This window comes from Jaculus jaculus, chromosome 6 (genome assembly GCF_020740685.1).
Source record: "Jaculus jaculus isolate mJacJac1 chromosome 6, mJacJac1.mat.Y.cur, whole genome shotgun sequence".
Classification (NCBI taxonomy): domain Eukaryota; kingdom Metazoa; phylum Chordata; class Mammalia; order Rodentia; family Dipodidae; genus Jaculus; species Jaculus jaculus.
Window position 1 is genome coordinate 77858321 of NC_059107.1, and position 26085 is coordinate 77884405.

Consider the following 26085-nt stretch of genomic DNA (forward strand, 5'->3'; position numbering starts at 1 on the left):
ATCAAAATCCATAAAGAAAGCCAAACATCATGTGAGCTTAGTGTAAAATAAGGTGATGCTTCAAATCAGTGAATATTTCAAACAATGGTATTACGACAACTGGCTAACCACTTGTGAAAACAACTGTTTGATTTTTATCTCATACCTTACATTTAAACAAATTCAAGATGACTTACAAATTTTAATGTGTGCATGAAACTATAAATTTTCAACATGGGAACAAAACAAATATTTGCATCATTATCCTGAATAATGACATTAAACATAAAGGGAGAAGCTTGAAAGAAAATTTTGGTAGAGCACAAAAATCTGATAGAGCACAAAATTTTTTAACTCTTCTGTTACCAACCCAAAAACTCAAAAGGGGAAAATTACATACAATATATACAACATGGAGTCAATAATCTTAGTATAAAAGTACCTTGTAAAGTCAGTTTTTATAAAGGTAGAAAATGGGGTGGGGAGCTGGCTCCCATGGTTAAAAGTGCTTGCTTGCAAAGCCTGACAGCCTGGTTTTAACTGCCCAGTACCCACGTAAAGCCAGAAACAAGAGCTTGTGTCTGGAGTTTACGTGCAGTGGCAGGAGGCTCTGGTGTACCCATGCTCAGTCGCCCGCACTCCTTGTCTCTTCCTTCCTCCCACTCTTTGCCCATGTGTAAATTAATTTTTTATAAAAAGGTAGAAAATGGTAGGAAAATTTATGAAAAGGAAATTTATAATTATAAGAATTTGGAAAGTACTTTATGTAAGGAAGGAAATGTGAGTAGAAATAGCTGCCATCTTCATTTTCTTTTATTTTTTTATTACTATATTTATTTTTTTGTTAATTAGATTTGTTCTCATCTTGTATTTTTTGAGACAAGGTCTCATGTAGCCCAGCTTCCCTCAAACTCAGTGCATAGCTAAGGATACCTTTGAACAACTGATCCTCCTGCCTCAGCCTCCCAACTCCTGGGATTACAGGAGGACACCACCACAGCCAGCTTGGTTTTTAATTTTTTTTTTTTTGGTCTTTATTGCACGTATGTGTGTCTGTGCACGTTCATATATATTTGGGTGCACATGTGCATGGAAATCAGAGGACAACCCAGGTGTTGTTCCTAAGGTACACCCTCCACATCTTTTTGAGACAGTCTCACAGTGGCCTCTCACTGGAGCTCATCACATGAATTAGACTAGCTGGCCAGCAAGCCCTGGGGTCCTCCCACCCATCCCTGGGATTACAAATGTGTGCCATGCAACCACACTGTCTTTTCTTTTCAAAGCAAATACCAAGTGCTTTTTCATAGCCACAGCTTTTAACATTTTTTCTATAAAAAATTGTCATAAGAATCCAATCTATTCATTTCAAAAAGGTGACTGAGATAAAACATCACAGGGCAAACCATGAGATAAAAAGTAGCATAGATTGGGCTGGTGAGATAACTTAGCAGTTAAGGCATTTGCCTGCAAAGCCTAAGAACTCATGTTTGAATCTCCAGGTCCCACATAAGCCAGATTCACAATGTGATTCAAGTGCATAAGGTGGCACATGCACACAGGTGTTGCACACATCTGGAGTAGTAGCTGGAGGCCCTAGTGTGCTAATTCTCCCCGCCCCCACCATCTCTCGCTCTTGCTCTCTTGCATTAAAAAGAAAAGGCCAGTTTGTTGGGCTTGCCTCAAAAAAAAAAAAAAATGTGGCATAGATAGGCAGGCAGGCAGGCGGATGGATGGATGGGTGGATGGATAGATAGATAGATGTACACACCACTACATTGGTAGCATATATTACTACATATGTAGGAAATTGACTGAAATAAAATAATGGGAAAATTGCCAATCATATGTGTAAAATTTAATACTTCTTTTAGTAATAACTAACAGAATTAGCAAACAGACTAACACAACTATAGAAGATATAGAGACCACAGTTTAACCTAAATGATTTATTTCACAACTGAGGAATGTGCTACCTACCAACTACCAAATCATATTCTTTTTAAAAAAATATTTTATTTATTTATAAGCAGAGAGAGAAAAAGGAGGGGGAGAGTGAGAGAGAGGGAGGGAGGGAAAGAGAGAGAGAATGGATATACCAGAATCTCTTGCACTGCAGATAAGTTCCAGGTGCATGTGCCACTTTGTGCTTTGGGCTTTCCATGAGTGCCAGAGAATCAAACTCAGGATGTCAGGCTTCGCAAGACAGTACCTTTAATCACTGAGCCATCTCTTCCGCCCCAGAAAAACACATTCTTTTTTTTTTTTTTAATTTATTTGAGAGTGATAGAGGGAAAGAGGCAGAGAGATAGAGCAAATGGGCAAGCCAGGACATCCAAGCCACTGCAAGTAAATTCCAGAAGCATGCGCCACCTTGTGCATCTGGCTTTCATGGGTCCTGGGCAATCATACCTAGGTCCTTAGGTTTTATAGGCAAGTACCTTAACTGCTAAGCCATTTCTCCAGCCACACATTCTTTTAAAGCATGCTTATGATGTTGTCTAAACTAGATCATACACTGAACCAAATAGCAGATTTCCACCAATTTTACAGATTTCCAATCATATGGGATATGTTTTCTGACCAAAATGGAAAAAATAGAAACAACAGAAAGAATGCTAGTAAGTCTTCCAGTATTTAAAAATTAAACCATACTTCTGAGGTATAATTTGCATATAATAATACGCAAATCTTTTGTGTCACACATTGAATATTTGCAAATGTATACATCTGTGTGTTTCATATATTTAAGATCATATACAGGCAAAATTTTGTGTATGGCTTGTTTTGCACGACATAAAGTCTGTGTTTGACTCATGGTTATTATACACACCACATCTTGTTCTTTTAAAAATGTCCATGACAGGACATATCACAATTTGTTTTTTTCAATGTCCTTTTTTTTGCTGTTCTTACATAACTCACTTTACTACAATGACAGGTTAAAAGAGATGGATATTATCGTTTCAGTGGGCTTATCAGTAATCACTATGAGGTCATGAATGCACTAGTCATTCTTTGTGTGGGGGGACAGTGCCTCAAAGTACACCCTCCTACCCTGTGGCTCCTAGATTCTCTCCACTCCCTCTTCCCCAGTGATCCCTGAGCCTTGGAGGGCATAAGTCCCCTTTAGTGTTGAGCTCTCAGCAGCCTCTGATTTTCTGCCTTGATGAGTTTTGAGTGTCCTCAGTGTCTGTCACCATCTCTTTGGAGGAGGTTCTCAGGCTAACCGTGAGAGCAGCACTCATATTTAATCTGCCACTTCCTCTGTAACGTTTCCTGGGCTGTGCCAGAGATGACTTGTCTCATGCTAGGCAGTCGGCTTGCTTTTCCTATCATTCTGATGGGTCTTGGGACTCTGGCATTAGCCACTACTTATGAAGTATATGTTCTCTAGCCAGGAGTGAGAGCAACATGTATCAAAGGAGATAAACAGACATTTAGAAGACTGATGATGCCCAGATTTTTTATGTGGTTTCTGGGATCAAATTCAGGTCTTCATGCTTAGGAGGCAAGTACTTTACTAGCAACTATCTCCCAAGCTTCACATCCAGATTTAATGGACATTTTCCTCCAACAAACTTTAACTGATTTAAAAAAAAAAAAAAACACAAGTCCTAGGATTCACCAAGCTATAGAGGAACAAATTCACTTGTCATCAGTAAAACACCATCAAGAATTACAGAAAACAATTGTTGAAATGAGTCAGGTGCTCCTACACATACTTGACCCAGCATTTCTAGTTCAACATCATTAAAAATATATGAAAGTATTTTTTTTCTTTTTTGGGTGTGGTCTTGGACAGGACATTTAATATTTTAATATGTATTATTATTATTAGCAACATGTGTTGGCACCCCCTTTCCCTTGTCCCTGTCCCCATTCCATTGGGGATGCTCCTCAGTGGGTTTGCACGTGGTCTTCATGAGGTTGTGCTGTTTGTGTTGTGAGAGTGGTAGTCGTTATTTTAGGTGGGGGAGAGGGAATGCCTCTGGGCATGATGTCTCAACCTGTGGCTCTCACAATCTTTCTTCCCCCTCTTCTGCAAAATTCCCTGAGCTGTGGTGGGTAAGGTTTAAGTCTACTTCAGTGATGAGCTCTTAGGAGCCTCTGGATCTCTGCTTTGGGAGGTTTTGAGTATCATCAAAGTCTGTCTGCTACACCCTGGCGCTGATTATCAGGTACAGCCCGGAAGCAGCACTCTTAAGAAAGGAAGGGACGGGGGACATCTGAATGGCTGCATAAGTGTTTCATAGTAGGTGATCTATAGGTTAAATTACAAGTCACCCTATACAACTAACTAATGTTGTAGAAGAGTAAATACTGCTGTAAGAAATGTTGATGATGTGGTGCCATGTGTTAAAACAAAGTCACAATACAATACATAGAATCTATTTTTTGTTTTCACACACATTCTCATGCAGACTTAAAAGACATACATCAACCAGAATGTTAATAGCAGTCATCTCTGAATAGGACCACTGTGAAATTTTGTTTTCTTCTGGTGTTTTCTGAGGCTTCTATAAGCATATATCCCATTAGAAGAAAGTAACTCACTAAAATCATTTAATATTTGATATAAAGTGGTTTGATAATTATTCAGGCCTACATTTAGCATTTGTTCAGTTCTCTAATGACCAGGTTAAACACGATACTGGCTAATAAAATACCGAGGAAATCTTTACATGAGCTTTCTTTACTCTAACTGCACATTTTCCTAGTCCATTATACAGTGTATTGTGCCAAGAAAGAACTACTTTAACTGGAAATCTACTTGCAGAGAGAATACAGTGCTAGAATGGAGACATAGGGCATAAGCTGAGAAATGACCTGGTTGATGTAAAGCAAATAAGAAATGCATAATTTACTAATGCAGTAATGAAACACATGCCAGGCTGTCCTGATCTGTGGGGACACATAAAACGTAACTATAAACAAAGAAATTGACTTCTTGCAACCTTGCTGACATTCAGCTGACAGGGCATGCGAGAAACCTGTTGCATGATTTCATAGGTTTGTGTTAGTTTTTTTGATGTAAAATTTTACTACTTCACTTGATTGCCAGTCTTATTCACCAAATCTGGCTGTCATTTACTTTTTTTTTTTTTTTTCTTAGGTAGGGTCTCACTCTAGTCCAGGCTGACCTGGAATTCACTGTGTAGTCTCAGGGTGACCTCAAACTCACAGCAATCCTCCTACCTCTGCCTCCCAAGTGCTGGGATTAAAGGCACGCACCACCACACCTGGCTTGGTTTACATTTTGTGAGGATAAAACTCTGATGATATGTTGTCAAACAGGCAGTTCTAAGTATTCTCTAAAAGGACTTAGCTTCCCAAGGAAAAGAGAAGCCACTCTCATTCTAATGTGAAAACTACAGTGTGTTTGTATTCAAAAAGTCTCCCCAATTATCCAGAAACTATTCTTCACCATAGAGAATATTTGGATGCCAGACTGCTGTGGGCACCCTATCGAGATCATTAATGTTTCTGTGAAGGAGGAGAGCAGCTGAAGAGAAGCAAGACAGAGGAAGGAGAAACCTTAAATGTCTCAAAATAAAGCCTTTGCCATGGGTTAGAGTATTGTATATACTGGTCAAAAAACCTTAGTGCAATTTGATTGATGGTACTAAGGGTTGATGTTCTATAATAAGGTGTCATATCTATAACTTAGAATGAAGGGACCTGACAAAGCCCATGGTGTCTTGGTCCTAATTGGTGTATGTGTTCCACTCACCAGTACCTTCATCCAAGTGATGGCAGCTACTGCTTGCTAAGAACCTAGGCCTAGCCTGATTCTATCCAAGTATCATCTCTGTCATCTCATGTCTTCATCACAGCCGCCCCATGAGAAAGGAGTTACCTAGGTCCCCATTTTTGCTGATGACCAAAAAGATACAGGCAAACGCATATATATATATGGTCAGGGTTGGAAATGATTTGAACCTGGGCAGCCTGACTCCAGGGATTTGGACCAGTTCTCTACGTAGCTCCTGAAACATGAATCCCCAAGATAACTGAGCCCTGACTGCAATACCCAGGGGACTGATACGCTCCTGCTTCAGAGATACTGATTCTGACAACTATTCTCATTTGGGACCAGGAAACCTGAGGTCTGAAGGATTTGACCAGATGCCCAACATCACACAGCATGTTCATAGGAGAGTCAGGACTTGAACCCAGGTCGAGGGAAAGCAGAGGCCCAGACTTCAGGGCACAATTGTCCATAGCTGACAGTTTGACCCCTGTGAGGATTGTGCCTGCAGAGCCTTTCCTTTATCTGTCAGTGTTTCACTCTTCCCCTACCCCTTCAGACAGAGCTTTATTTTGCCCACTGGTTTGAAAGTGGGTTCTAGAGTGTGCATATTCACATCTCTCAAACCCAGAGAAAATATGTAGAGGTTGTAATGTGCCATGGGAATTGGGACAAGTGGAATTTACCACCACAGGCAACAAGGTGGCAGTTTCCAGAGGTGGTCCAGCAGTTGGAGTTAGGTGCAGGATACAGTGGGCAGTAAGCCTTGATGCAACAACTGGGCTACCAAGTGTACAGAGGCCTCAAGGGCAAACAAACAATATAGAATGCTTTTCTGTGGGACTTATGAACTTATGCTTGTGAACACCTCTGAAGCATACCTCTCCCCTCACACTGCTTTCTTGAATGTGAGAAGTTGGCACCCCCTCCTCCACTTCTACACCAGGTGACCAGACCTTCATGGAAGGTGACCACATGGATGTTACATTCTTTGCACAGTACTATCCCTTTGTTGTTTCCATAAGATGATGCAAGAGGTGATGCTTAGTGCCAGAATGGGCCAGACTTGGGAGCCCCAGGCAGGATATTAATGTGATGTCTAAATATTTGGAGAAATTAGATTCTGCTGCAGAGAAGGAAAGAAATGCTTCTGGTGGCTGGTTCCTTATACAATTCAGCTCCAGCCCCCAACATGCATGTGCCATAGCAGCTCAGTGCCATGCACTATAGGTCAGGTGTGGACCCAAGGCCTCCTTTCCACCTCTGCTCTGAATTTCTGTCTCTCCCCTTAAGAGCATCAGTATTTGCCATAACTGGTGCCATGCCCTTAGCTATTTGGGATAGGTTTGTGTCTTAACCTCAGTTCCAAAGGTAAACCCTTTCCAAGCCCAGTTGTTCACAACCGCAAGAGTGTGTCAGAAGACACATGCCTCGTGCATGAATATTGAGTTGTCCTTTACTGAGGAAAAACAAAGCTTTAAAAAGAATATTTACTCTTAGCAAATTACAGCTGTTTTAAGTGCAGCAATTATTGTGACCTCAGAATTACAAAAATTTAAGGCTGATGCTTTGCTTAGAAGATAATTTGTAAATTTTACAAATGTCAACAGTCATGAAATTTTTGGTGTAGACTGAGAAGAGAAGTACTTTGCAGGGTCCTGGGCCCTATTTCCTTCAGTTAGTTTCTGTGCAGTACCCAAAGCTGATCTAATAACTTTAGAGAGAAGTAAATGCCAAATCCCACAAAATTTATGTGTAGTATGATTCCAATTATATAAAAAATGATATACACAGAATGAAATATTATACTCATAGACATTCATAATGTTTATCAGTTGGGCCTGTAATCCTAGCACTGGGGAGACCAGGCCAAAGTGGGAGAAATTCAAGGACAGCCTAGGCTACATAGTGAGTTTGAGGTCAGCCTGTGCTATGACTACAAAAAAAAAAAAAAAAAGAATCCTGTTTGTCATTGAGACAAGATTATCAAGGATATCTATGGGTTTTTTAATCAACCTCAGGATTTGCCAAGCTTTTTATACTACAAATATATTACTTGTGTAATTGATAAACATAAATAAATATAAGCAAATAATAATTTTTATCCTGAGAAGTTAGATGAGCTATTCTAACAAACAGTTCTGAGTTCTGGTTGGTGAGAGCTATGGAAGTCTTAACATGTACCTGTTTCCTCTAGGAAGGTCCTCCTGGCTCCTGGGTTTCTTTCCTTCCTGGGGCCATGATATAGTCCTGACCCAAACTCAATAACCAGGATAATCCATTTTGTATTCTGTTGGAACTGCCCTTGGCTCTGAGCCCTCTATGGCTGTTTATATATGAGGTGGCCCACTCTCCGGTCCTCCATTGCCAATGGCACAGAGCCTTTTGCAGCAGTACAGCACCCACAAGTGCCCTACTTGTAGGACTAAGTCTTCCAAGCAGGATAGGATAGATGCAGTGCCATTTACCACCAAGAAAGCCTGGGCCCATCCAAGCCTGCTGAGTAATTGATCTAGAAACACCCTTTCTCAACTCTGACTAGGGCATAGCTTCCATGTCTCTGGCTGCTAGCTCCTTCCATCCTCTGCTAGTCATCCTTAACAATCTGGATTTTTTGGATATTGCACCAGTCACCCAGGGGCTGTGGACTACACAGTGATGCCTATAAGCCTCTCCCTCTACCAAGGGTTGGAAAAGGATGTTAATCCTCAGCTCAATACGAGGCATTTTCACCTTGACAATACTGATATTTATAGCAGGTAATTTTTAGGAGGCGGCCTATGTGGTGCATTGTAAATTCCACCCTAGTATCATTCCTTCTCATCTCAGACATTACCACTTGCCTCCTGATGGAACAAATCACCTCCATTTGAGAATCACGGCACTAAATATGTGTCCACAGATCCTATTTGAGCTTTGCAGCAGAACTCCACATTGACCATTGAGGTGGCCCCAGTTGGACAGTTGCCTGGGACTCCAGAAAACTCAATGCAGACGCTTTGAATTTTGTTGACTTGGAGTCCCACTGAATACAATAATTTTTCAAAGTTGTTCACTTTCGAAAGCAGAGAGAAAGTGGAGGTGTTTGGGCCAAATCTAAACTGTCTGTTTTCCCTTACTTTGAAGCTACATTCCCAAATCATCTGATAATTGGTGCTCAGCAGTTATACTTGGCTCTGGGATATGATGAAAATGCTCCCCAGACCCAGGGGATTCTGGGAGCAACAGAGAGTGAACTCCCCAGTATCTAACCACTGCATTTCCCACTACCTCATCTAAATGTCACAGTAGGAATGTAAACTCTACTTTGGGGTTTACATCAGCTTTTGGAGAGTTTCAAGAATCTCCCCCCAGATAAGACCAAGGGTTGTTTTTCTTTTCATTTTTGCCAGAAATAAATATTTATATCAAGAAAAGATTGCCAAGCCTTGGAAAGCATTCAAATTATTTAATCAGCCCTATAAAAGGACTCATTCCTATTGGTGTTTGGATTGGCAAATAAATTTTAATCCTGGTTTTAATCCAAATCCATAGTCACCAAACTACCTAGAAGAATTTGGGGAGCTGCCTTCTTCTCCAATCTGAAATGATTGCACTGAGCCAAGGTCAAAATCTGGGAACTGGCATGTTTTCATGTATAGTTCCTGAGTGTGGGTTCATTCCCTTTAGAGTAGGGCTCTCAGAAGACTCCTGAGCCTTGATGGGGAACTAGGCTACCCCAAACCTCTGCCCTGGAGGTATGCCTACTACTTGGGCCCAGCTTTGCCCACTACAGGTCATGGTCTTTTGCTTCTGGTGGTCAGTGTGAAGGGACTCTATCTGGAGTACTGGAGTACTTGTGGCCACAACATAAAATTACCTGGGTTGGCCTTGAGCAAGTCATATCAACAAAACCTGTGTTCATATTCCAGCTACAGCACCTGTTAGTGGTGTCTTGCTGACTCAGTTAACATTGCTGAGCTGCCATTTTCCAAACTACTGATAGAATCTGTCTGTGAGGGCTAGCATCAAATGAGATCACATCTGTATAGTGTAAGACAGACCTGTATATGTTTCACATGCATGTATATATGGATGTATATGTATGTATCTATGCACACACACACACAGCTTCTCCAAAACTTAATTTTTATAGGAATTCCTGGTGTCTAAAATATGTTTTCTAGAATGATGTCATTAAATAATCAGACACTTTGAAAATTGTGGTCTTCAGTTCTTTTCACTCTAAACTACACACTTGCAGTCAGTGTAAACAATATGAATGCCAGGGGCTGGAGAGATGGCTTAGCAGTTAAGGCATTTGCCTGCAAAGCCAAAGGATCCCAGTTCAATTCTCCAGGACCCACGTAAGCCAGATGCACAAGAGGGTGCATGCATCTGGAGTTCCTTTGCAGTGTCTTGAGGCCCTGGGCATGCGCTCTCTCTCTCTCTCTCTCTCTCTCTCTCTCTCTCTCTCTCTCTCTCTCTCTCTCTCATTCTGTCTCTCTCTCTTTCTCTCTCTGCCTTTCTCTCTCAAATAAATAAATAAATATATTAAAAAAATATGAATGCCTTGTAATAAAGGAGAAAGGAGAGGAACATTTCCTGGATACTTACTAGGTGCCAAGCACCATGCTTGATACTTAGTGCATTTCTGCATACTTATATACAACTTGGCCCAGTGATGGCATCATCACCACTTGTGGGTAAACTTGGCCCCAGTCATGAAGGAAGACTTGGGATTTGAACCAGCATCTATCAGGCCCAAAGTCTCTTCTTCCCCTTCTCTGTCCCCTCTTCCCCTAGCTTCCAGGATATCTGCTTCCCAGTCTGCAATGGTCAGCAGTTCAAGATAATGGTGCTCATTGGTGCCCAAATCCTAATTTCACTCATGTTTCTGTTGGATCAGACAAAGGCTTTAGGCTAACCTTTGTCATGGTGTGCTTTGAATTCTGAAATGCTTTTGGGTATGAACAAAGAAATTTATATATTAAGACCATCTAAAAATTCCTTTAATATATACTGTGCAACACTCACCCACCCCTGATTATCTCTCCAATTGCAAACAAAACTGAGCAGGCTCCTAGCCATTCTTCTAATGAGTAGTGAAGTGAAATGGCCACCCAGTGGACAGAAAGGCAGGATCCCCTGTTATCCCATAAACAACACAGCACACTCATGCTGGCAGAGGTTTCAGCAGTGGGGCTGGCATGGCCCCAGAGCCAGGCATGACCCCTCGAGGGGCAGACGAAGAAGGCTTCGTGCTCTGCTTCCCAAGTGGCCATTCCAGGAAGGAGTCAGATGATCTGAGTTATGGAAACCAAATGGCCTCTTTTGTTTAGAGAGAGAGGAAAAAAGCCACTCATTTTTGTGGTAAAGTGAAAACAGGCTCCAAACCAAACAGTCCTTCTCAAAGCAGAAAATGCCAGCTCCACAGAGCAAGCCCACAGCTTCAGGGACTGGATACAGCCTCGGGAGGTGGCAGATCTGTCACACAATTGCAGTCCAAGTCCTCTGTTCTCCCAGCAAAGTGATCCTTTGCTTTGTCCCACAAATATTTCATCTCACAATCAGGGAAGGAAAATGAAAATAGGAGGAGAGTGAGAAATGTCTGCCTGAGGAGGCCACGGTGCCCCTCCCATTCTCTCCTAGCTGGGATGGAGGAACTGAGACAAGAGTCATTGAGACAGAGCCAGCTGTGATCTCAAGAGCTCAGGCAGGACCATGGCATGCAGCCCCTGTAAGGCCAGGGGGAAGAATCACTGCAGACTGCCTCTTTGGAAACCCTCCAGTTCTTCCCACAGAACATAGCCTGGAGACACAGGCCTCTTGGGCCATCCTGTAGCTGCCCGTGGCTCTGTGGGCTGACTCTGTGGGTGGAGACAGTCCTCTCACGTACTGCTACTGCATGTGTGTTGGTTAAGCCAAGCCATGAGGAAATAAATACAGGTTCTAGTTAGCCATGCTGAGCCTGTTTAGTTCATTCCCTCATATAGGCCTTCCTGGAACAGAAAGTCTCTCACCAAGGACATAATAACGCACAGTTCAGTTTTAGGCCTGGCTTTGCCTTTGATACTGTTCAACCAGATGTCACTCTTGTCTCTGTGAGTCTTCATTTTTTCATCTGAAAAATGGTCCTAAGGAGGGCTGAAGAAATGGGTTGGATGAGCACTCAAGGCACTTGCCTGCAAAGCCTAACCACTCAAGTTCCAGTAGCCACGTAAAGACAGATGCACAAAGTGGTGCATGCATCTGGAGTCCATTTGCAGCATCGAGCACACCCATTCTCTCTCTGGTGGGTGTGATGGCATATGCCTTTAATCCTCAAGGGGTAGAGGTAAGAGGGTCATTGTGAATGTAAGGCCCGCCTGAGACTACATGGTGAATTCCATGTCAGCCTGGGCTACAGTGAGACCCTATCTTGAAAAACAACAAACAAACAAACAAACAAACAAACAAAGCCAGACATGGGCTGGAGAGATGGCTTGGTGGTTAAGCACTTGCCTGTGAAGCCTAAGGACCACAGTTCAAGGCTGGATTCCCCAGGACCCACGTTAGCCCGTCTGGAGTTTGTTTGCAGTGGCTGGAGGCCCTAGCATGCCCATTCTCTCCCTCTCCCTCTCTCTCTCTCTCTCTCTCTCTCTCTCTCTCTCTCTCTCTCTCTCTCTCGCTCTCTCTCTCTCCCTCTGTCTCTGTTGCTCTCAAATAAATAAATGAAAAAGAAGCCAAAAATTTTAAGCCAGATGTGGTGGCGCACGCCTTTAATCCCAGCACTAGGAAGGCAGAGGTAGATGAATCACTGTGAATTTAAAGCCACCCTGAGACTATGTAGTTAATTCCAGGTCAGCCTGGGCTAGAGTGAGATTCTACCTCAAAAAAACAAAAACAAACAACAACAACAAAAAAAAAAAAAGGCCTAATCTTTTGCTCTGTCTCAGTTCCCAAGGATGTCAAGAGAGAGTTACCCAGGTGTCATAAGGGGGTTACCCAGGCAGCGAGCAGCTAATTGGATAAACAAATTCTGTAGCAAAACTGCCAGGATGCCATCTGAGAAGAAGCAGTGTCTCTCCCTTACAGCAGTGCCAGGTTAGATTTGATCAAATGATGACTGTGATGCACTTATTGAGCTCTGGCTCCCAGTACCCCCCAGGTGAGTCGGGCTTGCAGGTGGAAAACATCTTGAGACTAATACCATTCCAAGCACTGCATGTCCTCTCTTATCATAATCTTTATAATTTTACCCAACACTCCCTTCCTATTCCTGGACATCCTAAATATAGGAGAGAGCCATTTAGGAGGCATCCAGAAAGCCTCTTCCTGTCCTACATGATCATGATCGTGATTCTGTGGCCTTTTCTGGTTTTATTTTGGGCTATTGACTGTCTCAAATGTAACAGCCTTATGGGTCGTCTTTTACCTCTGAGAAGATTTGGATTCCGTCCTGCCGGTGCCAGGGTCTTTGCGTGCTGCTCCTGTTGCAGCTGAACCTTTCCCAGGGCAAGCATGTCCTCAGGTCCTCCACCTCCTCCTTGTGTGTGTACTTGTCGCAATTATAATTAGGTGTTAATTTGAATGATTACCAGCAAGGCATCTCAGAGGGCAAAGGGCTTCATATCTTTTATCACAGCCCTAGCACACTGCTTGGCCTATGGTAGACTCTTGAAGGATATTTTCAAAGTATTTTTATTGAGAAGTTTAATGTATGAACATACTGAAATTTGATCATATTCTCATCCTATAAACCCTTTTTCATTTTTAAATTTAATTTATTTATTACAAAGAGAGAGAGAGAGGCAGATATAGAGATAGAAAGGATGGGTGCACCAGGGTCTCCAGTCACTGCAAACAACCTCCAGATGCATGTGCCACCTTGTGTATCTGGCTTATGTGGGTACTGGGGAATGTAGCCTGGATCTGTACACTTCGCAGGCAAACCCCTTAACTGCTAAGCCCTTATTAACCTTTTTTATCCTCCTCTCCAACCTGTAGTCTATTGAGAATCTTTGTCTTTCCAAGTAGTCCTTCTGTTTGGATGTTTCATTCTTTTTTCCTCCTCTTATCTTCAGTGTCAAAATATTGATGGGCTCAGAATAGTGCAGTTTTTTTAATATATATTAAAAGCACTAAAGCACTGTGAGATCATGAATGCACCTATCAGTTCATATCTGACTGACAGTGCTCCAAAGTATTCCTTCCCACCCTGTGGCTCTTCTTTCTGCTCCCTCTACCCCAGTGTTCCCTGAGGCTTGGAGGGCATGACAGAGATGTCTTATATAGTATTGCACTCTCAAATGCTTCTTGTTTTCAGCTCTGTTAAGTTTTGAATCTCATAAAATAAATAAACCATGTTCATAGAGAAGCTTCTTTATCAGTTAGAGAAACATTAATATTCCTTCAATCACCTCCTCTGCAGTGTTCCATGAGCCCTGTAAGGTGTGGTAGATGATTCCTCCAATGTTAAGAGGTACACTGTCTCTTCTTGTCACCTTGATGAGTCTTGGGTCTTCATAATATTCATTGCCACCTGTAAAAGAAGATTTTCTAACCAAAAATGAGAACAGCTTTAATCAGGGCACATAAACATATTCATTTATAATGCAATTTGATGAGCTCAATGTGCCCATTTAACCAAGGAACAGTGGTAGCTTTCTTCTATCCTTCTAAGGTCTAGCCCTTCCAAGCCATAGGCTTTTGATTTGGTTTTCAGTGCCAGGCATGAATTTTCTCCCACTCAGCTGACCGCAAGTCTAATCAGAGAGTAGTTGCTTATTCCCATGACTTGCATGCCACATATTGCCACATCTTTAATACAAACAAATGTGTTGAAGAACTAATTATCTCTTATATGGCACCTGTGCTGGTTTGATTCAGGTGTGTCCCCCATACCCTTAGATATTCTGAATGTTAGGTTTCCAGATGATGGAGATTTGGGAATTAGTGCTTCCTGGAGGCAGTATATTGTTGGGCAGGCTTATGGGTATTATAGCCAATTTCCCTTTGGCACACTCTCCTGTTGCTGTTGTCTACCTGATGTTGGCCAGGAGGTGATGTCCACCTCTATTCATGCCATTGTTTTCCCTTGCCAACATGGAGCTTCCCCTTGACTCTGTAAGCCAAAATAAACCCTTTTTTTACCCCACAAGCTGCTCTTAGTCGTGTGTTTTCTGCCACCAATGCAAACCTGACTGCAACAGTAAAATGGCACTGAGAAGTGGGGTCATTGCTGCTAGAAACCTGACTTGTGGCTTTCGGCCTTATGGAGCTGCTTTGCAGGAGGAATGTGGAAGGATTTTAAACGTTGGCCTAAGAGATGCCTTGCAGTGCTGTAAGTACAACTTGATGGACTGTTCTGGTCAGTTGAAAGACCTGAATGCAATAAGATCTATGGACTGTGAGGTTTGGCTTGTGAGGGTGAGAAAGAGCTTTGCCTGAACTGGGCTAGAAGCAGTTTGTGTGAGAGGCTTGTTATGCCCATGTTCTGAGAACTTGTGCAGGGTTGCTTTACATAGAAATTGACTGGTATGAACAGAGGGATATGGCACAGAAATGAAATCTTTGGACTGAAATTTCTGCCAGTTCAGTTGCAATTATGCAAATATGAAAGATTCCTTTGTTGCTAGTTAGAATTACGAGACTTGGAGATTTGTCACTGACTAAAGTTACTGGACTTGGAGCTACAAAGTTTGATGCTTGTCTTGTCCTGTTTAAATCTTGTATTGGTTGAATATTTCTTAACCATGTCTAATACCATTTTTTTGCAGTAGTTTCTTCTATGCAGTTATGGGTCTTGGGAGATTTTGGGGGGGTATTATGGCTCAGTTAAAAGGTCTTAGACTAAGGGAATGTTTGACATCATTGAAATTCATAAAAAAAAACTATGGGAAGTTTTAAAGTTGGATGAATGCATTGTATTTTACATCATGTATGGTTATCAGTTTATGGGGGCCAGGGGCAGTGATTCAGGTGTCTCCCATAAATTTAGGTATTCTGAATACTAGGGTATTATAGCCAGTGTCCCCTTGCCAGTGTTTGGCCCACTCTCCTATTGCTGTTGTCTACCTGACAGGAGGTGATGCCTCGCCTCTGCTCATTCCATTATTTTCCCCTGCCATCAAGGAGCTTCTCCTTGAGTTTGTAAGCCAAAATTAACCTTTTCCCCACAAGCTGCTCCTGGTCAGGTGTTGTCTGCCAGCATTGGAATCCTGACTGTGATAGCTCCTATGTAGTTCATAAAAGCAGGAAACTTGTTTCTATCCTCAAAGTCTCTAGTTATAGTAGCCCTTTAATAAGCACTTAGGAATATATGATTGAACAAGCACATCACAGTATACTTGACTTTCCACCATGGCAACACTTGCATGAATAGCATTCCCTCTTCTCTTTCTGGTGGGGACACAGTGCCTCCTACCCACATGTGTCCCTCAGCTCCCACCAAGGTGGCTATACCTCACTAAGTCCATGTACACCAGACACAAATATTCCTAATTTCCACTCATGTAAGGATCTAATGTCAGCTATATTCTGTGCAGTAGGGACTTGTATGGATGGATCAGTTTCACACCAAAGGCCAATAGCAGATTATCGTATACCTCTTTGCTGTGTTCAGTCACAGCTTGATTGAAAGGAGGTCACACCACACTCTTGCACAGCCTGTGTACCCAGTAAGTGCTGAGCTATGAAGGAATGACTGATATGTACAGAGAATAGTAACTTCACAGCCCTGCATCTGGCCTCATATCAGGGGAAACAGTGAAGTCCTTAAGTACTTGAGGTTAAAGCCCCATAAATGTTGTCCTGGTCTTTGTTAGGATAAGGACTTGTTCACTTCCAGGTTCTCCCACTGCAGTCCATCTTCTACAGCCAGATCTGCTAAGCCCTCCAGGAAACATTCTAAAGTTCTTCTCATAACTTACAGAACTATGGCTAAGTCAGTCCCATAAACTCAGAGAACTTGGACCCAACTTCTTTCTGGGTTGGTATTTTCAAGGCCTGTTGATCCTGTGCCCTGAGACATACCTGTGTTTTCTGGGTCACCAAGACTGCTTCTTCCCTACCTCTCTACCATGGCACAGCTTCTGTTTTGGTCTTCCTGAGACCTGACCACACCGTCCATGTAAAGGAAGCTTCCTGGCTTCTGAGGACCAATGATGTTTTGGGTTAGCTACTTTACATGTGTCTGACCCTTTTTCCATGTTTCTGGCTTCTCTCAGTCAAACTAGACTTAGACATGAATCTCCTTAGGGAAAAGTATCTAGTTGCTCACAGATTAGCTCAGCTGAAAATAATATCAGAAAGCTGGTACATAGACAGGAGCCCTTGAGTTCACTGCTAGTGGATGCTAGCATGAATTAAATTGGTTTCCTGTTTGTAATAGATACCTGAGGTTAACAAAGGAAGGAGTTAATTATTTTGCTTCATAGCTTTAGCAGCTTCCATCTATGAAGGGGGAAGGGCCTGTGGGAACAACATTCCTCATCTCATAGCAGCCAGGGAGCAGGAGAAAAGAGCTACAGGAGGGGACTAGCCCAAGGACCTACCTCCTCTAGCTAGGCCCTTCCTCTAACATCTGGGGACATGAGGGACATTTTATATTCAAATGATATAACATGGCTTAAGGAGTTCTTATTTTACGAAGGTCTTGGTTTCCACTATGTCTCTCTGGACTTGTTTGATGGTCTCACAAAAATGCTGAACTTGAAATTACAATCTTGCCTCGCTTTTTGTAACCCAGTGACTTCCTTTTTGCAGATGAGAAGCCTTTTGCTGTGGAAGATACTTACTTGCTATGTCCTGCACCCATCTTAAAAGAAGTTGGCATGTAAGTTGTCATCAGCCATGCCTGCCAAGGTGGAGGGGAGGGGACAGAGGGACAAAGAACTCTTTCTTCATTGTCATCATGGGTTTTTCTGATATTTCTCTCCAGTAATGGTGGTGCTAAAGTTATAGGCACCAGGAAAGTGCTTTAGAATATCTTTCACCCTTGCCAATTCCCCATGAACTAGACATTCCCATTCAGACTGAAAGAATTTGAGGGGCTTTCTCAAGATCACAAGCAGGGACTCCCAGGTATGTCTAATCTAATTCCAACCACATTTCTCAAAAGTTCTCATTGGGAAGTAACTGTTATTGCCTCCTCCAAGAGAAGGATACTCAGAAAGGCAAAGTGGAACCTCATCCGGTTCTGACCAGCTTACAGCCAGACATGGACCTTCACCGCCACCCTCTGTGCCCATTCCTCGCTCCTTCATAGACTCAGGTATTTGCCCACATTCCCTGAACCCATTTATGGGAACCACCTTGTGGTGGTGCCATTACAATAAGTGCTAATGAAATGTGGTGAAAATACTCAGTAGAAGAAAGAAGTCAGTATTCTGAGCTAGAGAACAATGTGGCAACACAGAGAAGGGTTGACACAGAGAACAGAAAATAGCCTCTCCAAGATCATGCCTAACAGGCTGGAGACAGGGAAGTAGCTTTCTGGGAGGAAAAGAAAGTTTATACAAATTCTGTTTTAATCATTTTTTACCACTTTAAGACAAGTTGGGGTACAACATCAGCCTGTGATATTCTGGTCCCATCACCAACCCACCCTCCTTGCTATACATGCAGCATGACATGAGCTCATGTTCTAGTGAGACCACATCATGCATAGAAGACAAATCCCACTCACTGCTGTGCCTATATGAGTTAACCACATACCACAAAACTACCCACATGAGACCACTGAGTCCATGTAACAACAGCCAAACAGTTTATCCCCCACTGATTTGGACAACTTTAAGAATGCTTTGTCCTGGGCTGTAGAGATGGCTTAGCAGTTAAGGTGTTTGCCTGCAAAGCCAAAGGATCCCGGTTCAATTCTCCAGGGCCCACGTAAGCCAGATGCACAAGGAGGCGCATGTGTCTGGAGTTCATTTGCAGTGGCTGGAGGCCCTGGCATGCCCATTCTCTTTCCCCCTCTTTCAGTCTCTAAAATAAATAAATTAATTAAATATTTAAAAAGAATGCTTTGTCCTACAAAGTGTGGCACTTAGGTTAAATAGAAGCAAGCATTGCTTGTCCAATACAGTTTGCTGCAGTGGGAAGTTGATGGCTTAATTTAACGCATCAGCTGAGCACATCTCTCTGGGAAGACAGAGGTGGATGGGCATAAGAGATCATCCTCTACATTTGAGTGTGTGTGTGTGTGCAACTGCACATGCACTTGTGTGTACTTGGATTTGTAGGCCAGAGAACAACCTCAGGTGTCATTTCTCAGGTGCTACTATCTTTTTTGAGAGGATCTTTCACTGGTTTGGAATCTGCCAAGGAACTGGCCAGCAAGCCCCAGGGATCTGCCTATCTCCACCTCAGTCTAGTGTAGGTCATTATAGCCAGCTGTTTTACTACAGTCTGGGTATCAAACTCAACTCTTCTTGTTTGTATGCCTGTTGTAGACAGCTTCACATTCCTGGGATAGACATCAAATCAGGCACTTTAAGGGATAAAATGATTTATTTCAAACTTACAGATTAAGGAGAAAGTTCCTTCACTGGAAGAAAGAAGTTGCTTCCATACAACCAAGCAGAGAGAAATCATTACCAACCAGAAGGCATCGAAAGTAGCAAGCACAAACCTGCAGCAAGCAGGAGCCCAGAAAGAGCTCAAACCTCTGTGTATACCTGAGTCAAGCTGGAGAGATGGCTTAGTGGTTAAGGTGCATGCCTGCAAAGGCTAAGGATCCATGTTCAATTCTCCAGGTCCCATGTAAGCCAGATGTACAAGGTAGCACAAGTGCACAAGGTCGTACATGCAAACAAGATGAAACACACATCTGGAGTTCAATTGTAGTAGCTGGAGGCCCTGGCATGCCAATTACTTCTCTCAGGTGCATGCGCTTTTGCTCTCATAAAAAAATCACCTGAGTCTATGGGGTGGGGGGGACATACATTTAAGCTACCATATTCTACCTGGGCCCCCAATAAATTCATGAATATCTCACATTGCAAATTGTATTCAGTCCAATTTCAAAAGTCCTCATAGTTTTTACCAACTTTAAGATTGTTCCAAAGTCCTAAGTCTCTTCTGGGATTCAAGATTGTCTCTTAACTGTGAGTCCTGTCCTGTAAAATCAAAACAAGTTAACAAACTTCCAACATATAATGGCATACAGTAAACATTACCATTGCTATAAAGCATAACAAGGAGAGACTGGATCAATGCAAAATCACTATCAGATAAACAACTAAGATCTGCAATTCAAGTCCAACATCCACAACCATTGATGACAGCCTCTGAATTTCCAATTCTGCCACTCCAACTGGGCTAAGTAGCTGGCGAAAGCAGTGCTCCATGGTAGCCCTTTTACAGTTGTGGTATATCCAAGCCATCTTCGGGTCTCCATTGCAAATCATGATCCCTCTCACAATCATCTCTAATCAGGGATATGACCCTACTTCACATGCTGTATCTCAGCAGTGGCTCCTGGAACCATGTGCTCTTGACAACCCACTCCATGCATTTTTCATGCTTCTGAAACCAGTACCAGGTGTGCAGCCATACAGCCATATGTAATTCAGGGGGGAATAAATCTTGACCTTGAAGAACAGATTTCCTTCTTCAGAATTCTTTCTTTCAAAAGAGTTTGCATGTCTACCATTCAGTCTTTCCTGGCTGGAATCACCTCAGGCATCTTTTTCATTGTTTCAATGTAAAGTAATTAATGGTAATAATTTGACAATAGCAGCTTCAGTAACCTAAAACCAGTCTCTGTGCCTATAACTTTAAACTGGTATGAATTTTTCCAATTTTAAATCTTATATATTTCAGTTCTATATCTTTTTGCCAAACACACTTTACTTCATACTTCAACCTTGATCAAACTCTCTAGGCATGGGCAGCAGAACACAGCCAGCTTTATACCAGTAGTTCAGTTCCAACAAAGTTCTCTGTAGTCTTATCTTTCCCTTTGAAAGCATATAAACAAAGGCTTCAAATACAATTCTCTCTTTATTTAGAATTTTCCAACTCTCACCAAAATAGCCCACAAAATTTGGCTTACCACACTACAATGCTTCTGCAATCACAAGTTCCAAGTCTGTTGATAATCCTCCTCTAGCAACACAAGTTCCAAAAGACCAAAATCTACATGGTCAGATTTGTCACATAGCAACCTTGGTACCAAATTTTTGTTGTAGACAGCTCTACAGTACTGAGATGTACATTCATATTAGGCACAGTTGAGAGGAGGAATGGATTTATTTCAAGCTTGCAGATCCAGAGGGGAGTTCCTTCAGGGGCAGAAAGAAGCTGGTTCCATACATCCAAACAGAGAGAAACCATCACCAGCCAGTAAATGCAGCAAGCATACACTTGCAGCAAGCAGGAGCCCAAGCAGAGCTCAAACCTCTCTGTATACCATTTTGCTGGAAATCAGACCTGCTCCAACACATCTTGGGCTGTTCCTCAGATCTTCCTCCATTGACACCTCCTCTAATCCAACTTATAGGCTTTAATAAGATATCTGAGTCTATGGGAGACATAACATTCAAACTACCACAATGCCCAACACTTTTACTGGCTGAACTATCTCCCTCCACATTTTATAAGGAAAAAGCTCCAGCCTCCCAAGAAAGAGGCATCCCAAAGGTAGCTAGGAGCTGAGCGCAAAGGAAAAGTGTGTGGGTGACTCTCAGGCCACTGCTCATACCATGCTAACTGTTTGTGCTTCCCTTGTTATTGCAGGAAAGCCGCACTGCAGGTCAGCATGAACGATGGCCTATCTTTCATCTCCAGTTCCGTCATCATCACCACCACACACTGTGTAAGTCTTGTACACTTCTCCCTTACTGAAGACCTCACTGCATTACCAGCTCTTCTTAAGCATTGATCTCCTTCAAAGGTGCTCTGGGATGCTTTCTGGTTCTTTCTTCTATTCACTGAGGTTTGGTACCATACAGGGTATGCTGTGCCCCAGAGTATATCAGCAGTATTGTGTCCAGGTTCCTCTTGCTGGTTGAGGAAGAGTCCTGAATGCACTGGCCTGTCCAGATGATAAGATAGACTGTAGTGGGGGTGGGCCACTGGACCAGAAAGACTCATGGAAGAATGCCCAGAACAGAATTGGGTGGCATAGCTAAAAAGCACTCTTAAAGAGCTTTTCTCCAAGGGAAGAAAAAAATAGGTACTGGCTGGAGGAAAGTGAGGAATTTATAGAGGACATGTTATTTATAGACAGAAGAAGTTGAGACACGTTTATGTGGTTATGGAAATAATCCAAGAAAAATGGAAAATGGATGAAACAGGAGAAAGGGAGAAGGGATAGGGATAGCAAAGCAGTCTTTTCTTCCAGCTCCTTCCACATAGATCTTTCCTATCTACAGCCACCTGGAGAGGTTTTCAAAAGCAGTGATGCCCTCACCTTATGCTACACTGGCAGAGCTATCATCTCTAGCATGAGCCATAGCATGGGGGTTTCAAGGCCTCCTGGGGAGGTAGTAGGATACTGCTTCTGTAGCTCCTTCTACCAGGAGTCAGTGTCTCACAGCTCAGCTCATTAGGGGAAACTGGGGCTCAGTTTGCTTAAAGAATTCAGCCCCTAACAGAAACATTTACATAACAATCTTTGTCTGAATATTCAGTTTCAGATCATTCTAGCACTAAGGTGCTTGACCAGTGGTCATTTTGGATGTGCACAAAAGCCACTTAGAGGTTGGCAATTGGAAGGCAAGTTGGCAGAACCCCTCAGTAATTGGATTTGTGTCTTGATAAGCTGATTGGATCTAGAGTCACGTAAGAGATAAATCTCTGGGCATGTCTGTGAGGGAGTTCCTAGATACTGTCATTTGTGGATGAGAGAGAACAAGTATGCCTGGAAGCCAGAGGAGTTAGAAATTACTTATCTTGTAAATTCACAGGAAGCTACTCAGATATGTCTGTCTTAGACATCTGGTCAATACTTGTGTTTTAGATGCCTGAGCACACTACTACCAAATTTGACAACTGCACAGGTAGCCTTCAGTGCCTTCAGATGTGCCCTGCCTGATTCTTTGGGGAGTTGATCCTTTGGGAGTCTGTAACCAACAAGAAATAATTAACATAACTTTAATAGCTCTGGTCCAGACTCCTCCCAGTCTTTAAGTGAGAACAGCATGGACTTATACTTCTCATCATGTCTAACCATCCTGTAGAGAAATAGAGGCCACAAGGGCAGGGGAAGTGGGAAAGGGGAACATCTCAGGACTAAGTTTGTGGTATGAAAATACAGGGTTGCAAATTTATATCTGAGTGTCTAGAAAGAAGAAAGAATGCCCTGCCCAATGTGTTGCAAAGACAGCTCCCAGGAAAGGCCCACTGTATCCTTCAGCTCACTGACAAATCACATTGCCCTCATGTGATTATATCCAAGTCTTCTATTCAACTGGACCTTGATTTTTTACATCTTTTACTAGACTCTGCATTGTCCTTTTTCACTTAAAAATGTCATATTAGACTACAACAAAATTATTGCCACTCTTAAGGTTTGGGATCTAAGACCATCCGTCCATTTGCTAACAAATATTCGTTGATCTCAAGATGCCAGGTGATCTCCAGTGTATTTGGAATATATCAGGGAATACAATAGACAGAGGCCCCAGGAGAGAGGAGGTTAGACAGTAAATAGTAAACATGGCATATAATCACATGATATGTGAAAACATAACACATGCTATAGGAAAAACAGGCAGAGTAGGAGGGTTTTCTACTGCCTGGGTAAATATAGTAAGGATCTGAATAGTAAGATAATGCAATCTGAAACAAAAGTTTTGAACTAGCTGGGCATGGTGGTACATGCCTGTAATCCCAGGACTTTGTTATCCAGGAAGACCATGAGTTTGAAACTAGCCTCAACTACAGTATAAGACCCTGTGTATTGGTTACTTTTTTCATTGCTGTGATAAAATGTATGATACAGGCAACTCAAAGAGGAAGATTTTAATTTCAGTTTATAGGTAAAAGGGAAAACATGTCATCAAGAGCATGAAGCAGCTGGTCACATCAGTCTTCGGTCAGGTAGCAGAAAGAGAAAAATGCTAGTACTTTAGCTCATTTGTTTCTTTTTATTTAGAAGGACTCCAGCCCATAGGATGGTGTTACTCATGGGTGAGTCTTCTCACCTCAGTTAACCTGATCTAGGAACTCCCTCACAGACATGCCCAGAGATTTATCTCTTACGTGACTCTAGATCCAATCAGGTTGGCATTGTAATTAACCAGCATACCTTGTCAAGGAGAAAGAAATAAAAGTCTTGTTGAACTAATTGAAGATTCATCCTAGAGAGTTGGCTCCTTTACTCAGGGTCCTCTGGTAACAAAGGGGGTCTTTGGAAACAAGATGTGTTCTTGGAAGTGTACATGTCCGTCACTTAAGTGGTTAGAAGAGGACACACAAGGGATAGAACCCCCCCCCCAAAAAAAAAGACCTGTGCTCAAACAGAACTATAGTCCCCACCCAGGCCCGATGAAGAAACTTGAATTAAACACTGAAATCCTATCCTGGCAAAAAAGATGAGCCTATGGAAAATGTGGTCACCCAGGTGATATAAAGTTTTAAACCTTCATTTGTCTGAAGGATACAGTTTTTAGAAAGAAATGATCCCCTGGGTATGAGCAAAGAGTTAGATTTGTCGATACTGGCCTTAGCCTGCCTACTCCCTCATGTGGAACCAAAAACCCTTTTAATATGTAAAGCTCAGACTTGTCTCGCTCTATTTTGGTGCCCATTTAGACAACTATATCCCAGGTTTTCAAGATTCACAGTGAGTAACTATTGCCCTGGCCAGAAGAAGAAATTCCATCAAGTTTTACAGGCCAGAGATCTTTCCATCCAGGCGCTAAATGATTCCTACACAAAGAGTAAGCTCCATGGCTATAGAAAATGGTCAGCATGCAGAGGCTTTCCTCACCAGCACATCTAATACACTTCAGCAGTGTTCTCCTAACTGTCGGCCTTTACTGTTCAATTATAGCCTGAAACTAAGGAAACAGTAAATTGGTGCAATTTAAAAGAAGGATCAGAGTCTTCCTTTTTTCTGACAAAGTAAGTGAATTTTAATACCTAAAAGATATTTTCATGAGGAGTTAAATAACTCTTTTACAAGTCTAATTTCCCAACCAAGGAGCACAGAATTCAGAAAGTCATTCAATAAATATTTCTTTCTCTTTTTTTTTTCTTTTTAGTTTTTTGAGGTAGGGTCTCGCTGTAGTTCAGGCTGACCTGGAAGTCAGTATGCATTCTCAGGCTGGCATCGAACTCACAGCAATCCTCCTACCTCTACCTCCCATGTACTGAGATTAAAGGCATGTGTCACCATGCCCAGCCCTCAACAATCATTTCTTAAGCCCCTACTGTGTCTCCAGTGCTCCTGGACAGTCTACAAAATTGCCATTGGGGGGATGGGTCCAACAAGCCTATGAAAAAATATATGATAAATAGCAGGGTTGCATAAATCAGGTATAAATACTACAGAACTTCAGAAGAAAAGGAGGAGGGGAGCCAGGAAGAGTTCTGAGATCTTCATGGATGGGAGAATGCCAAAGTGGTGATTTTAAAAAATGATAATTATAGGTGAGAAAGCAGGTAGTGGTCCTTCTCAAAGAAGACAGCGTGAATAAGGGCTAGGTATGCCTCTGGCACAGCTTTCTCATGGTCACTCCCAAAACTATGAGTCTGTGGTTTTTCTTTGTGTCTGGTTTTGTCCCATGCCTGCTCTCTTCTGATCTGGGTCTTTTCTCAACTTTACATTTGTTCTTCTCTTAAGACAGCATGCATACCCTTGATCTTGTCACACAGTATGTGACAGTAAGATTAGCTGATGTTCACTGCTGTTAACTGTGATGGGGATTTTGTTTGTATCTTGCCAGGTTATAAAACCACAATCTTCAAAGAAAGAAAGAATGCCTAAAGTTACACAAAAGGTTCTAAAACCAACAAATCTACACATAATAGAGGACCCTGTCTTTTCTTCTGAATTTATATGAAAAAGGGCCTGTCTACAAAGAACAATGCATAATGATTTGAGAAAACCCATGCAATGTCACCATTCACAAATATTTCCTTTAAAAAATTTATTGGGCTGGAGAGATGGCTTAGCGGTGAAGCACTTGCCTGTGAAGCCTAAGGACCCTGGTTCGAGGCTGAACTCCCCAGGACCCATGTTAGCCAAATGCATAAGGGGCGCATGCATTTGGAATTTGTTTGCAGTGGCTGGAGGCCCTGGCATGCCTATTCTCTATCTATCTGTCTGTCTGTCTGTCTGTCTGTCTATCTATCTATCTATCTATCTATCTATCTACCTGCCTTTTTCTGTTTGTCACATTCAAATAAATAAATAAACAATTTTTTTTTATTTTATTTAC

The 26085-nt window shown here is 42.2% G+C and overlaps 1 protein-coding gene across 1 annotated transcript in view; it reads left to right on the forward strand.

The window, feature by feature from the left end:
* Positions 1-26085, forward strand: part of Antxr1 (ANTXR cell adhesion molecule 1) — a 217652-nt gene that overhangs the window by 89340 nt on the left and 102227 nt on the right. The window contains exons 11-12 of the mRNA XM_004662181.2: positions 17459-17528; positions 21434-21512. Coding sequence (XP_004662238.1) covers positions 17459-17528; positions 21434-21512 — 149 coding nt within the window. The remainder of the gene's footprint in view (positions 1-17458; positions 17529-21433; positions 21513-26085) is intronic.